This window comes from Rattus rattus, chromosome 7, assembly GCF_011064425.1.
Source record: "Rattus rattus isolate New Zealand chromosome 7, Rrattus_CSIRO_v1, whole genome shotgun sequence".
NCBI lineage: Eukaryota > Metazoa > Chordata > Mammalia > Rodentia > Muridae > Rattus > Rattus rattus.
Genome location: NC_046160.1, coordinates 117,926,287 through 117,941,424, shown reverse-complemented (window position 1 = coordinate 117,941,424; position 15,138 = coordinate 117,926,287). Strand labels below are relative to the sequence as shown.

Here is a 15,138-nt window from a genome sequence, read left to right as displayed (position 1 = left end):
AATCAGTGACCACCAGGTTCTGTGAGGCGTCCTGTCTCAAAGGATAAGATAATGATTCAGGAAGACTCCAGGTATCACACAAGTACATGTACACTCACATACGTGTGCCCGTGGACATGCAAACATGGACAACACATACACGCTTAAAAGAGAGTTTGACAAAATAGTGTGTGTATGGTTTCGTTAAACACATCAAATGATAAACAATGGGGAAATGGGGGAGTAATTACATCTTTGGAGAATCCAGTCCCAGAGTTGGCTCACTGGGGATCTTGGATTCCCAACATGTTAGGGCAGGCTTACTTCAAACTTAGTGGTCTGCTACTTTGAGAATCATGGAAATCAGGTCAAGAGAACCTTTGGGCAGAAGCCAGAACTAGGGAACAAGAGAAGTCACAGTATTTCCTTGGGAGTTTGGCAGCTCTGGCTTTTAACACAGACTGGGAACTAAGATAATAGCTTGGCAGGCTTAAAGGTAACTAGGGCTATCTCATGAGCCACAGACAACAGGGCTTTGTGGTGAAATGGTTTCCGTCATTTTCAAACTGAAAAGGTCCTTTAAAAGGGGTCAGGGAGAAGTACTAGCTAAATGAGAAAACAAACGGTTTCGGTCTCACTTGGAGATGCAAGATGCTGGCAGCAAGTACCTGCTTACCCACAGGGCGAGGCAGAGCTGACCCTCGAAGGACAGAAACCAGGAGAGATGCTGATAAAAGGAACCAAGGAACTGGCTCGCTGCTGTTTATCCCCCCCACCCCGCCCAATCAATAACCACAGCCAGCCTAGCAGTCAGTAAACTGTTGAGAGATCAAAGATGTGCCTGGTGTTGAGCTTCTGTTAAACACCAGGCACCACATTCTCTCTTCTGCCCCTCATGATACCACTAACTGGGGGCACTGAGGCTCGACAAGTGTTTAACTTCCTGTAAGCGGGTAGGTCAGATCCCAGATGGTATGTATGCAAAGCCCTCCCACACACTGCTGCACCAGAAGCACATAGGAGGGAAAATTTAACAAGCCAAGCACACGTGCTAGAACAGAGGTTCTCAACCTGTGGGCTGCATAGCATATATCCTGTATATGAGATATTTATACATCACAATTCATAACAGTAATAACCAGTTATGAAGTAGCAATGAAATAATCTTGTTGTTGGGGGTCACTACAACATGAGGAGTTGTATTAAAAGGTGACTGTATTAGGAAGGTTGAGAAACTCTGGTCTAGAAGCTCTAAAGTTCACACATCTGTAGAGCCTGGCACCTTGAAGAGTCTACATGGACTTAAGGCTTTTTCACATATATTTAGCTAAGGTTAAATGATGTTGAAAGAGTGGGTATAACATCAACTCTCAGAAGAGTGAAGCAGGGAGATCAGGAGTTTAAGACCATCCTCAACTACACATCGAGTTCAAGGCCAGCATGGGCTATTGCTGTTTTTTCTGCCTTGTTCTTTCCAGATGCCAGGCTTCTAACCCAACAGGACTGTGTGGATTACAAGGAGGAGAAACAGGCTGGTTACAGAACAAAGAGCTTCCTCTCCAGAACTTGATCCCGACCTTCCCCTGACAGCAGAGCACAATCTGTTACTCTGAATTGTTTAGATGTGGCATCCCCAGACAACTAAGAAAGACCACACTGAACCACATGGTGTCCAAGCATCTCTCAGCTCTCCTTGGGTGGTGTTCTCTCATCATATCCTGTAGCAGGAATGGCAGGGCCACCTCTGTGTAAACTCTGGGGGGTTGTGCAGCTGCAAAAGCATCTCCTACAGGAAACCTAATTGAGGACTGTCTGTGACACCAGCATTCCTGCAGGAGGACCTAGTTGAAGACTGCCTGAGAGAGCAAGGATTGTAGTGAAAACAATGCCAGCCAATCAGGAACTGGTGTTTAGAATAGACGCTCTCTTGGGACCAATGGGGGCATGGGTGGAGGATTTTAAAGGAGCTTGCAGCAGTGCTCAGATGAGGAGCTTGCTACAGTGTTTCTCACCTGCTACCTGAGTCTGTGTCAACTCTGCTCCAACTCACCCCTCCAACCCCCAAGGGCAGGAAGGGCCAGGCAGAGAGCTGTCCAGTGTACAGGCAACAATATCCTTTGTGGATACAAGGATGAAAGTCCACAGAGGAGGAGGAGAAGGTGCAGGGTTGGGGAGGGGGAGGAAGGTACTTCAATCCTGTTTTCAAAAGACAGTTCCCAAGCTAAGCAAGGGGTACAGAAACATAAGAAAATTTCAAAACAGTGAATCAGAATTATTTCCATATACTCCCATTACTGTTTTTCAAGGACACTTGATTTTTGAGTAATTTTCTTACTTTCCTCTCCAAAGGTCTCCCAGCAGCCCACGCTCCTATAGAAACCAAGGGAAGTACAAAATACAAAGCGTGGCTAAGCGCCTGTTCCTGGAAGCTACATTGAATTTGTTTAACCTCTTGGCCTTTTGAATCCGTTTGCTTAAATAAACAAAACCCAGAACCAGTTTGTTCTTCCACTTTGTTTTGAGCACTGCTGAGTGCTAATGCAATGTAAGGTCACCTGCCATTGCTCATGCAAGTCCTGTCTGAAAGCGAAAGGAAAATGGCGTTCTCGCTGACATTAGGTTGTTCACCGTTAGGTCTTTTCATTCTTGTTGGGTTAATGAAGCCCACTACTTCATGCCAATGATTCTTATTACACTTAATTGTCAGTGCCTCATACCTGGTCAATGAAGAGGTTACAAAACTCTTGCAGTAAAACTATAACCCGAACGGGGCTGTTATAGAACTTGGAATGGCTCCAGATAAGACAGATGGTATGAAGCAACGGAGCAATCAGTATTCCGGTCTGTGGGAAATCTGCCTCCTGGAGACCTTGAATGTGCTTCCTCAGAGGTCTTAGGTGAAGTTCCACATCCCGGGCTTCAAGAAGAGCTGCAAAAGGAAAGAGCCGTTAGGATCTTTTTACAAGACAGCTATACTTTCCCATTCTGTGATTTATCCTACAAGCTACGTGTGCACGAGCCGTCTGGAGAGCTACAAACTGCCCATTTGTAACTCAGCCTCCCTGGAGAGCACTGGACTAGTTACTCACAGACCATAAGTAATTGTAGCTAAAGACCCAGGGGGAAGGAAACCTCCAAGTCTAAAGAGAGCTGTTTAACCCCATGGAAACCTTGTGGGAGTAGAGCATCTGCGAAGTCATCACCTTGCAGCTGGGATACCAAGCTCCTCCTGAATGCTCAGGAGCGGCACAAAGGCACAACACGCCCGCCTCATCCCAGGTTCCCGTGAGTAACCGGAGAGACAATAGGGAACTATGCTACTATGTTATTCTCTAAGATCTGGTTAAAGTTACTAGGCATTCGATGAAAGCAGTTTGGAAGCAGGCAGGAGGCCTGACAACACAACGCAGTGGCTGATCTGAATGTCACTGAACCCACACTGTATGAAGACTAATTTTATGAGAACTTTTATTTGAACAACAACTGTGTTAAGCAGGTTAAGAGTTGAAGAAAGAGATTCTCACTTTGATACTGGAACTGTCTCCAACCCAGAGCAGGCTGTGGGTTGCATGTTAAGGTGAAGAACAAAGCTAAGCTTTGCTTTTTGATGATATCCCAAGGACTCATGCCAAAGACAAGTAAGAAAATCCTACTGACCTTTCTTCCTCACACCCATGGCTGGACTTGACAAGTAACCAGCTGGGCCTCCCACCCAGTAATAAAGCCTTGAGGGGAAAGAGGGTTCTCAGCTGTTTCCTCTTCCAAGATGTGTATGAGTGTATTGAGCTTGCTGTATGCTTATTGGTGTCGATTTAGAAGTTAAATAATTGCACTACAGTTAAGCATCCTTCACATGCGCTAAGCATCTCTGCTGATTTCAGTCTAAAGTACGTCTTTGACATGAGTCTTCCACCTCTAGGTGATCATGGGTTTGAGCCACTGAAAGGTGTTTTTCTCTGAATCTCCAGGTTGTGTGCAGACCCCTGGTACTCATTCCTACAGCTCTGTTCCCATGAAGCGTTTGTCTTATATTAACAGAAGAAAGATGTCATTTGCTTTTATTTACTGAGGACCAAAATGCAACATGCTCAACCCTTCATGTAGGTATATACAAAACCTCCATCCAGTGGCTCTCAGAGGAGAGAGTTTGCCTCCAGGAGATATTTGGTGATGTCGAGAGGCACTTCTGTTTATCACAGTTCAGATGGGTACAGTGGGCAGCAGTGAAGGGTGCTGCCAATGGGCTGATAACCTGGAGGACCGGTCAGAACAAAGACTCATATAGCCTAAGTCATGAGAAGAAACATTGCCCTATGTCTCACAGCAAGTCCACAAGGGAGGTGTGGAGAGGGCAGTTGACCACTGGAAAAGCAAAATCCTAGCAACTCACAAATGGTTTATGAGCTGAGATAGAACTGGAATTCACATCTAACAACAAGCCGCTTTTAACCACCCCTCCCCGTCTCTTCAGATACAATTCTTGGAGGCAAATGTAAAAATAGACATTTCAAAGTAAATTTTAATTACTTCTAAATGGCACTCGGGAGAATAAAAGTGTTCTAGTGCTGGAAACAAGCAAAATGAAAAAAGAAAAGTGTTTGTTTAGCTTGAACTGTAAGATGTATCCTTCAGTACCATAGATACCAAATGCATTTGTTTAAACAAAACCAGGGTGCTCCATCGTCTTTCAAAGGGACTAAGGGCGAACACAGAGGACAAGCACGAGGAGAGAATTTTTGCTGGATACCGCTCACAGTTGCTCTGTTGCATAGGTCTCATCTTCACCGAAACATCACGGTGACTGAGCTCTTGTCAACCAAGGAATCAGAAATCGAGCCCATGGTGGATTCTGAGTTGTATATCCCAAGACTGCTCACAGCCCAGTTGCTGTCTGGAAACATCTACAAAAGGTGTTCCTGGGTCCCCGCTAAGAATGGAAGGCCTTCCCCTCCCTTGTACACCTTCCAGTTAAACTTCGCCCTGGGTTATTGGCTGGGTAGACATCACATGATCTGAAAAGGGTTTGTGGTCATGATCACTGGGAAGCCTGGAGATGGAGGAGACGAAGCTACTGTTTAGAAGACCCGAGTGCACTTGCTCCGTGTGTACACCCTAAGTGGCAGGCATACCGAAAGGCTGAGTAGGCAAGTGGGCGGGAGTAAGAGCAAGAGCCCCGGGCAGACACCGCGTTGATGCCCAGGGACAAAGGTCTGGGGGTCTTACCATTTTCTACCGTGGTGAAGATGCTCTTCAGAGCAGGAAGGTAGCTGCTTTGCCTTGTTCTCAGTATCTTAACCATCTTGAGGACAATAGGAGCCTGAAGCTAAAATAGGGGAAATACTTCAATAAACATACAAGCTAGATTGCTAAATAAATCTAGTCTCTAACGAAAAATCGTGTTCCACTCACACGATGTGCAGTGTTTTTTGTTACTTTTTTTTTTATTTTGGATATGCACATGCAGGCATGTGTGGAGGTCAGAGGTCAACTTGCTGCGTCACTGCTCTCCTTTTACAATGTGGGCAACTGGGGTCAAACTAAGGATCGCAGGCTGGGCACCAAGTGCTGAGCCACCTTGTGGGTGCTATGAGCAGTGTTTGAGACTCAAGGGCATATTGGTTCTAAGAGGAAAAAAGGTATAAATGCATGTTTTCAAAAGTCTGCATTTTATTTTTCATTTTGTTTTTCCAAAGGGTAGATTTGCATATTATACATATAAATTATTAGTGATCTGTTTCAGAAAATCTCCAATCAAGAGACATGTGAATGAACACCACAGATTTTAGAATATTGTACTAAGTCAGTGGGTAGGAAGCACCCAACAAAGAGACCAAAGGTAGAACTTCCATAGTCAAGCAGCATCCTTCTCCTTCCCAAATCAAACTGACCATGTGCTATCTAACTTGTAAGTCAATTTGCCATGATCTAAAGTCATTTAGGAGGGGGGACTCTCAAGGGAGAAAAATGCCTACACATAAAAGTTGCCTATTGGCAAGTCTGCAATGTCTTTTCTTAATTAGTGATTGATGTGCAGGCCTAGCTCACTGTAGGTGGTACCAGGTACTATGAAAAGGGAGACTGGTGCAAGCCATGGGAAAGCAATCCAGTAAGCAGCACCCCTCCACAGCCTCTGCCTTAGCTCCTGCCTCCAGGTCTGTGCCTTGTGTTTCTGCCATGACATCCCTGAATGATGGAGTACAAACTCTTAAAATAAAATAAACCCCTTTGTTCCCCCAAATTGTTTTTGGTGATGGTTTCATTACAATAGAAATGCAAACTGAGGTAGTAATTAAACCTTGCCATCTCCAGCCTTCCCACACGGAACCGCCCTTTCCACTGTTAAATAGTATTTCTAATGATCTCAGATGCTACCAAAATATCCTATAAAGGCAATCCATCTCCGTCGTCCTTAACTTAAAAATGCACTTCCTGTAGACAGCATTGCAGAGTAAGAAAAGTGTAGATGCCTTAGTCATACAAAACAACGCCACTCACTTGGTTTAGAACAATCCCAGCGCCTTCTACTCACTTGATGGTATATGCATTTCAGGTTATCATGCCTCATGGTCCAGAAGTCCAGCTCTGTCTCAGGGGTCGGGTGGAAGCCACTCAATAGAGGCTGTGCTGAATCTTTTCCTATGATTTCTTGGATCTGATGTGACCATTTAATGACTACAGATTCAATGGCATGGAGTATTCTCCTCTCATCTGATTGTGGCCTATAAATATTATATGATTAATAAACTCATCCCACGGTGACTTTACCCAAATGAAGACAGGATATGGGTACTAACAGTTTTTTTATGCATCTATAAACTAGTTTTTTCAATAAGAATCCTTCAAAATCCATTATTTTTCATGCTCCTGGCTTGAGTTAGGCATCACTGCATTCTGCATTCAGTACATCTCTTAGCCTTAAGAAAAATGATATAGTACAGAGAATAGTTGTCAATGGAGTGCTCAGTGGCAAATGAGGCTTCCTTATCCCTCTCCTAGGGTTCAGGGACCACTACAGGAGAGAAGACAGGAAGACCATAAGAGCCAGAGGCTGGGGAGGGGCAGAGCAAAGCTGTGTCTTGTGGACTTGGTAGGTGCAGTATACTTGTGAGCTCACAGCCACTGTGGTTGCCTGTACAAGCCCTGCACGAGGTCAAATCAGCCAACAATGTAGCATGGAGTGGACAGGAGCTCACGAGCTCTTTCCCCTAACTGAACTTGTCTGACAGTAGATGGCTTCTAGGAAGACTGAGTCAGATTTTTAAGGTATGGCTTCCTGGGAGGTTAACCAGGCTCCCGTGGATGGTCCCATACCCATGAGTATATATTGGTAGCATAAACTGGATTGAGTGGGTTACTTTAAAAAGAATCTAGGACCCAAGGTTGGGAGGGGGCAGGGAAGAGAAAGGAGAGTTAGTGGGAAGATTAGAAGTGGGTATAATAAAAATAGAATAAAATTACTATATTAAAAAACTGATAAATGAAAGCTGGAAGAGATTGTTCGGTAGTTAAGAATGCTTGCTGCTCTTCCAGAAGGTCTGAGTTCGGTTCCCAGCCCCCATGTCACATGATCCATAACCCCATGTAACTTCAGGCCCTATACCTAAACACGACTATACAAATAGACATAATTTAAAATAGAAAACTATTAATAAAATTAACATAGAATTACCATAATCTTAAAGACTATTTTTCTCCTAATGGAACATTGCTGACATTATGTGGTGATAGCTAGTTTTCTTTAGATAGTATACTTGTAGGCTGAGGATATACCCAGGAGGTAGAGTGCTGGCCCAGAATGCACAAAGCCCTGGATTTGATAACCAACACCATAAAACCCAGCTGTGGAAGTCCATGCCTATAATCCAAACATGTAGATGTGGATGCAGGAAAATAGTGAGTCAAAAGTCATCCTTGGCTACATAGTTAAGTTTGAGGCCCATCTGGGCTGCTAAGACCCTGTTGCAAAAATATATATACTTTAAAGGAAATAAAGTACATTTTAAAATTGCATGTTTTAAAGTAACTGTTTTACTAATAATAGTTTGAGAAGCCTGATACTCTGTGGGAATGTTAGCCATCCATTAGCATACTATCTAGAGGATAATGTTGCTTACCGAGTCACTGAGTAATGCTGATCTAGATCAATATTTTCTGCAATCGTAGGAATTGGCAGATGAGTTCTTCTTGACATTTTGCCCCTAAAAATATGCATCTTGTTTTTCATGACTTCTGTGTGATGTTCCACATCTTGTGAAATAAAACACGACCAGGACTCATGATTGTTCTTATTAGACAGAATTGGGACTAGTATCTGGACAAAGAACAACATTTTTAAGGCAGTTAATTAGCAGATAGTAAGGACCTTTAAATTTGTATGTTCATTTACAGTCGTGCAAATTTTTCTTGTCCATAAAGCCACCCCATTTCAGAAATAATCTTAATGACTCCAAAGCTACAAGGAGTGGATTAAATCAGCTGTGAATTTACAGAGTCTCTGAGCAATAATAGGCTTTTGTAAAATGGAAAGGAGTTGCTGCTTGCTTTTTCATTTACCCATTCACCAAGCATGTGCTGTATATTTCAATTCGCAGTGTAATTCAATAACTCAGATACTGCAAGGAACAAGTGGATTTATATCGAGTAAAGTCTCTTTACTCAATATAAACTCACGCTTTCGAGTTGAGCATGTTAGCAGGTGTACTGACAGAAACAATGTTTCTGAATCAGAAACAATGTTTCTGAGTCACGTGGCACATCGGCTAGTAGAGAGCAAGTGCTCCCTGACTCTGAGGCTTCCCAGTGAATCAAAGTTTGTGTAGTAGAAAGGGATTCACTTAACCACAGGGACCTTTGTAGAATTCATTTTCTACAACCTGAGGAACAACAGCTAAAACAGCTGTGTGAAAACACTTAAATATTTGCTGTCAGATCTGGGGTATGGCTCTGTGGAATAAAGCTCTTGCCGTGCAAGCATGAAGGCCTGAGTTTGGATCTCCCCAACTCATGTACAGTTGGATATGGTAGAGAAGTGGAAGTGAGACAGGAATCCCTCCAAATGCTATTATTATCACCATTTCCTGCATGTCCCCCTAGGTGTCAAGTTTCAGTGTGTTTATTTACTGTCTGTACTCCATGACCTTAGTGGGTGGGGTAGGCCCTGGAAGCTGTGCCCTTCCTCATAACTGCCACAGCTAGAAGCCCACTCTGGTGACTATAAACATGGAGTGCACTTCTACATTTAAAGCAATAAGGTGTTAGAAAACCCTTGCCAGGAAGGTCACTTGGCTTGTGTCTTTAAAGGGTCAAAGTACAACAGTTCCCAGAATCTGTATATTGATGCCTTCTCCCTGCATTATGTGGGAATCCCACCCTTTAAATCCATGGCATCAGGAGGCACTGCTGTTGTCACATGGCCAGCTCACTTAGCAAATAGAATTGATGTTTAAAAGGGAGCTCATTCATTTGTCCCTTTCATCCTATGGGTACATTGCTAGAATAGATCCACGCAGAACGAGGAGAAAAAAAAAACAAGATCCCTACAGGCAAATTCAAACCTGCCAGCAATGTGATCCCCAATTTCTAACCCTCGGGGCTGTCAGAGTTAAATTCTGTTTTGTACAGGAAACTTAGTCTACCACATTTTGTACTCAGTCTACAGCAGCTCCACCTGAGTCACCAAGTACTGTCTAAGCTAGGCTTACAATTGCTATGACGAAACATCATGACCAAAGCAACTTGGAGAGGAAAGGGTTTGTTTATCTGACTCACATTCCCTTGTCACTCACTGTTCATCATTGAAGGAACTCAGGACAGGAACTCAAACAGGGCAGGATCCTGGAGACGGGAGCTGATGCAGAAGCCATGAAGGCTGTCCCTTGCTGGATTGCTCCTCGTGGCTTGCTCAGCCTGCTTTCTTAGAGAACCCAGGACCACCAGCGTAGGGATGGATGGCACCACCCACACTAGGCTCAGCCCCTTCTCAATTACTAATCAAGAAAATGTCCAAAAGCCAGGTGGATCTTATGGAGGTATTTTTCCTATTGAGGTTCCCTCCTTTTCAAATAACTCTGGCTTGTATCAAGTTGTTGCAGAACTAGCCAGCACACACCCCAGAATACTTATCTGCTACTATGAGGCTAACTGTTAAGTAAGGCCAGAAGGGGAAGGTTCAAGAAGGTCAGAAGTTCAACTTTAGCTTGAAATGTTAACTACACAGCTGGTGGAAATTCTAGGAAGCCATGTGGCTCTCTGGAGCATAGAATAGAGAAGCTGGCTGTAGAGAGCTGAGGGGACCTGTGCAGCAGCCAGCTATGTGAGCTGCATAATTGCCCTTACTCATGCCAACACTTGGGACACTTGTCCTCCAGACCTACATCCTCTTGCTCATTCAAAGCCTTGTCTGTAAGGGAATGCCAATTATACCACAACTGTGATGTTCTTGCTTTTCTCTCTCTGCCTGATGCCCATCTCAGACTCTTCCCAACATTAAACTCAAACTGTGTTTAGATTAAAAACTAAACAAAAACAAAAAGGCATGAAAGGAGAAGGGAGATTATTTAAGAAGTGTGATGGAGGAAAGAGAGGGGCTAACAATGAGTGAGTATGAACGGAGCATATTCTATGCTCTATAAAAAAAATCCCAATATAGCCCAGTTAACTATAATTAATATATTTTAACAAAAATTAACCCCAAATACCTTCTAGGATATACACATTTTCATTCAAACCATATGGTATGGAATTCTGGTATGGGACCAACTCAGAGAAATATCGGGAGAGTTTCAAAGTTTTCTATTGCCATTTGCAAACCACAGCTCATAGGATGAGAACCCACCAAGTCCCACATGGCCCTGCCAACTCTCATGTAAAGGCAGGGAAACTCAAATCATAAGTTGTTTCAAACTCTGCCGAGTCTTACAGAAGACTCAGTGCAATAAAAATCCTTTACCTGCCTGTTTGATGCCAAAAACTGCTCCAAACACCAAGCATAAAAAAACCCTCCCTACAACCAGCTAAAACCAAGGGGGGGGGGTGCGCCTAAGCTCAGCATTGGAGTCACGGGCAGAAACTTAGGTAGCCTGAACACAGCAAGAAAGGACATCTGTCCAGGAAGACAGCAAGAGACACAGGAGGTCGAAGAGGGGTGTTAGCGGTTGGCTGTGACTCCCACACCCAGTGACACATTTTCCTACCATAAACACAGGCTCCGCAGGACCGCACTGATTACCGGGGGTCTCTCAGAACAATCAGACGGAGAAACAGACCTCGTAGACAGATACCTAACTCCGTAGTTCCCAGTGCTCACCTCACACAGGGAGCTCCTGGGCCTTGAACCACTCTAGCTTTGTTCCCATCCCAGGAGTTCTGAATTAACCAGTAAGAGGACTGCCCTCAGGATTGGTTCATTCCAAAGCGCACCATGCCCCCAACCAGGTGGGTCTAATATCCAGCAGAGTCTAAAAAATAACATTCTCACTCTACAGCCGTTTTGGTGTTTTCATCCAAAATGTCTGAACAGACAGCATCAGGTGAGAAACCACGCATCTTGGACTTTACCCCGGCCCAGACCAATTGAGTCTGTCTGTATAGACCAGGCATTGAGGAGGAAGCGCCTACACATGTTAAAATGTCACTGGCCATTTCAAGGGGTAGGTTAGTTCGTTTTTTGGTTACTGTTACAAAATCCGGAAGATAGAGGAGGATAGGTTTCCCTTGACTTTCATTTCCAAGTTCTGTCCATAGGACACGGTCTCTACCACGCTCAGGCCTCACATCACAGCAAGAACAGATGGCAAACTAAACCATTCATCTCACAGCAGTGAAGAAGCAGAGAGAACAGGGGCCATGGTACCTAAGCCCCTCAAGGGACAGCCTTCAGTGACCTAATTTCCACCTATGAGGCCCCAGGTTGTAAAAGCAACACCCCTCTGTATGCTGATGATCAATCCTTTAATACACCCACCAGACTCAGCACAGGGGAAAGAGAATGTGTGAGCAATTGGTGACTTCATTACTGCCTTCCATTCTCTGACACAGGTGAAACTCCATTTAGTTACTACCTTGTAACAGAATCTGAAAAAAATGGACGATAGTGTAAGCTCATTTCTATTCTGTCTGTAGTGCCTTACACAGTTCAAGTGGGCAGGTGAATGCCTCCAGCATTGTGAAAGGGGTAAGGGAGGAGTGGGAGAGACAGGGGAGAGATGATCTGATGGGGAGCAGGCTAGTCAGTACTAGTGGATAGTGAATGAGTTCAGAATACAAGCTGAACCCAATCACTTCGCACACCTGGCCAAAGACACTGCTGTCTCCCCACGCTCTCCTACTTAAGGAGACAGAGTGTCTCAACGAATGCCAGGTGTCTGGAGGTCAAGGAAAACACTCAGATACTGGAGACAGATCAGTACCTCATCTAGGAATGCAGTTACATGTGTGAGCAATGACCTGGGTATTTCTCCAAACAAAACGGTTTGGGAGAAATCACTTTCTCCCGTGCTCCCAGTCGTCTTCTTTGCAAAATAAACCAGCTTGTGTTTCACATCTCTTGGAATCTGGAACAAACGCAAGATAATTAGTTCAAGTTTACTACAGAGCCTCTTTGTTAACAGGCAGGATTTGCTGTATCCCACTTGCAGACAGATTGCCAACAGAGGAAGTAAAACCCTGGCTTCTGGCCCATATTTACAAACAAGGTTGCTCTGTTGCTCTTCCGTGTCCTGGAAAAGGTAGGATTCTCTTACCGTTTTTACAATATCACTGTCAAAGACATGCCCATTACACCTAAACAGCATATACTGTAAGATTTTCATAAACAAAACCAAACATAAGAACATTTCAATCCTAGTGAGAGTTCCCCCCTTTTGATAATTTTTCTCTTGTTTGAAAATAAACCAAATGGAGTCACAAGGGGTTAATTTTCATTTCTGCCATCAAGGCAAAGAACAGAAGTGTTTAGCCAAGATAGTTTAACATTCCTGTAACTGTTGAGGGGTTCTGTTTTGTTTGGTTTGGTAAATACTACACTATTCAGCTTCTATGCTCTGAGAACTTTAGGTTTCTTGACTTGTCTGGCATAAACTTTTTTTTAAAAATTATAATTAGGAGAATACTAAAACAAAGCTATTCAAAACTCACGCAGCTGAAATGTAAACATCCTGTTACTCCCTAATATTCTGAGGGCTTGCCTCATACCTGTCCTAAATGACCACATCTGGGATGATGTTACCCCTTTACAACATGAATCCCAAGTCCAACACTGCTGAAAGATAACCTATTAGGCAAGGAATGAAAAGAAAGCAAAGGAAGAAACCTGAGGCCTGTGCAAATTATAGGATACACACACACACACACACACACACCCATGGAAGTGACATCAGTTTTAAAGGAAAACACATCAGAAAGTAAAGCAATTGGACACAAGTTTTTAGAGTTCTATTGATAAGTAACTTTCTAGAGCACACCTCTGCTACAAACAAGTATGGAGGTTACTTTACTTGGAACTTATGTTTGGGGGGTAGAGAGACAGTTCCTTTCCCAAACACCCACATGGTGGTAATTCGCAATAATCTGTAACTCCAGTTCCAAGGAATCCCAACACCCCTCTTCTGACCTCCATAGGCGCCGGGTACTCACAAGGTGCCCAGACATACACACAGGCAAGCATGCATACACATAAAAATAAAATGAATATATCGTCTAAAAGGAATTTACAATTTAACTGCCAAGATAATGCTTCTAGAAATTACTAATAATCTAAATTACGAAACAAGCATGTTTATTTTGTGCTTTAAACGACACCAGTCAGTCTTATTTGGTTGTTATTGTTGATTTTTGTTGTTGTTTGTTTAGTTTGTGGTTTTGACAGGGTCTCATGGTGTAGCCCTGGATGTCCTGAAACTCACGGGGTAGACCAGGCTGGTCAGAAACTCACAGAGATCCTCCTGCATCCTCTGCCACTGCCTCTGCCTCCCAAGTGCCAGAAGTTAATATAGTAAGCGCCACCACAGTCCAGCCTGCTCCAGCTCCCTTTTTTTTGTTAGAACTCGATTATTTCTTTCCTGGACAAAATGTAGTAAGTAGATACTGAAACAACTCACGCTATAAGGGTTTAGCTTGAGTTGTTTAAAAGAATAAGACTGTGGAGTTCCATCGAGGACTGAAACAGAAGTTATTTGGCCCTTAAAGCTCTCCTGGCACCATTAGCCCAGGCTGCCTTAGTTTCCTTGCATCATTTTATACAAATATCTCTTTCGGCAGGCATCCCTTGCAGAAAACTAACGTACAGTGTTTTCTGTAGAGCTGGTGCACAAGGGGACACGGAGACCAGGAGGTGGACTTTAAATCCCACAGCCCGCATCCTCTCAAGTTGCGCCTTACCTCGGGGGACGCCGAGAGCAACCCCGGGGCGACACTAAACACCAGGTTAGCAGGACCACTGCTCTCCAGAAAGTCTCCTAGGACCTGCCGGTGGTCCTCGCTCTCCAGATATTCGCCCCACGCCTCCTCTGGGAACCCCAGCGCTTGCTGCAGTCGGCCTCCCAGGAAGCGCACCCGCGGGTCTAGGGCAAAGCGTTGCGCTCTCCGTGCAGCCTCCGCCTCCTCGTCTTCCTCGTCCTCCTGCTCCGAGGGGCTGAGCCGCAGCACGGCCCCATCTTTCTGTGCTGCCATCTCGTACCTAGACAGCGAGGATTCTCGGAGTCCTGTGCCACAGAGGCGATCTCCCGAGGCAGTGCCAGCAGTTCTGACCGCAGAGCCAGGAGCACTGGAGGCGCGGTGGCCCGGACTGCATCGCGTCCCGTTGCCAGGGAGATGGCCGCCCCGCCCCAGCCCCGGACGGAGGAGGGAGGGAGGAGTGAGTCTTGGGCCGCTTGGCGCCTCCAGGCAGAGGAAATCAGGCCAGGGAACCATTGGATTTCTCTGTTTTCACCCCCTGGGCATCTTAGAGTTCCCAGAAATGTTCCAGGACTAGCTCTGGATTTAGCAGTACTGTCTTGAGCAGATATTCCTGCTAAATTTGCTGCCCTGGTTAGTTCATCTGGTCCCTACAAAGCCAGGCATAATTGCTCAATGTTTAACTGTGGGCGAAGTATGCCCCAAAGTAATTCGGTAGACCTCCTCATTGCTGTCTTTAAGTTCCTGGGAGGACAGTGTCCCAGTAAA

At 44.6% G+C, this 15,138-nt stretch overlaps 1 protein-coding gene across 1 annotated transcript in view; it reads right to left on the bottom strand.

The window, feature by feature from the left end:
* Dnah11 (dynein axonemal heavy chain 11) overlaps positions 1-14,646 on the bottom strand; it is a 298,504-nt gene extending 283,858 nt beyond the window's left edge. The window contains exons 1-6 of the mRNA XM_032908348.1: positions 14,356-14,646; positions 12,387-12,530; positions 8,094-8,290; positions 6,509-6,698; positions 5,203-5,302; positions 2,697-2,908 (exon numbers count right to left, since the gene is read on the bottom strand). Coding sequence (XP_032764239.1) covers positions 2,697-2,908; positions 5,203-5,302; positions 6,509-6,698; positions 8,094-8,290; positions 12,387-12,530; positions 14,356-14,646 — 1,134 coding nt within the window. The remainder of the gene's footprint in view (positions 1-2,696; positions 2,909-5,202; positions 5,303-6,508; positions 6,699-8,093; positions 8,291-12,386; positions 12,531-14,355) is intronic.
* Positions 14,647-15,138: the final 492 nt, after the last annotated feature.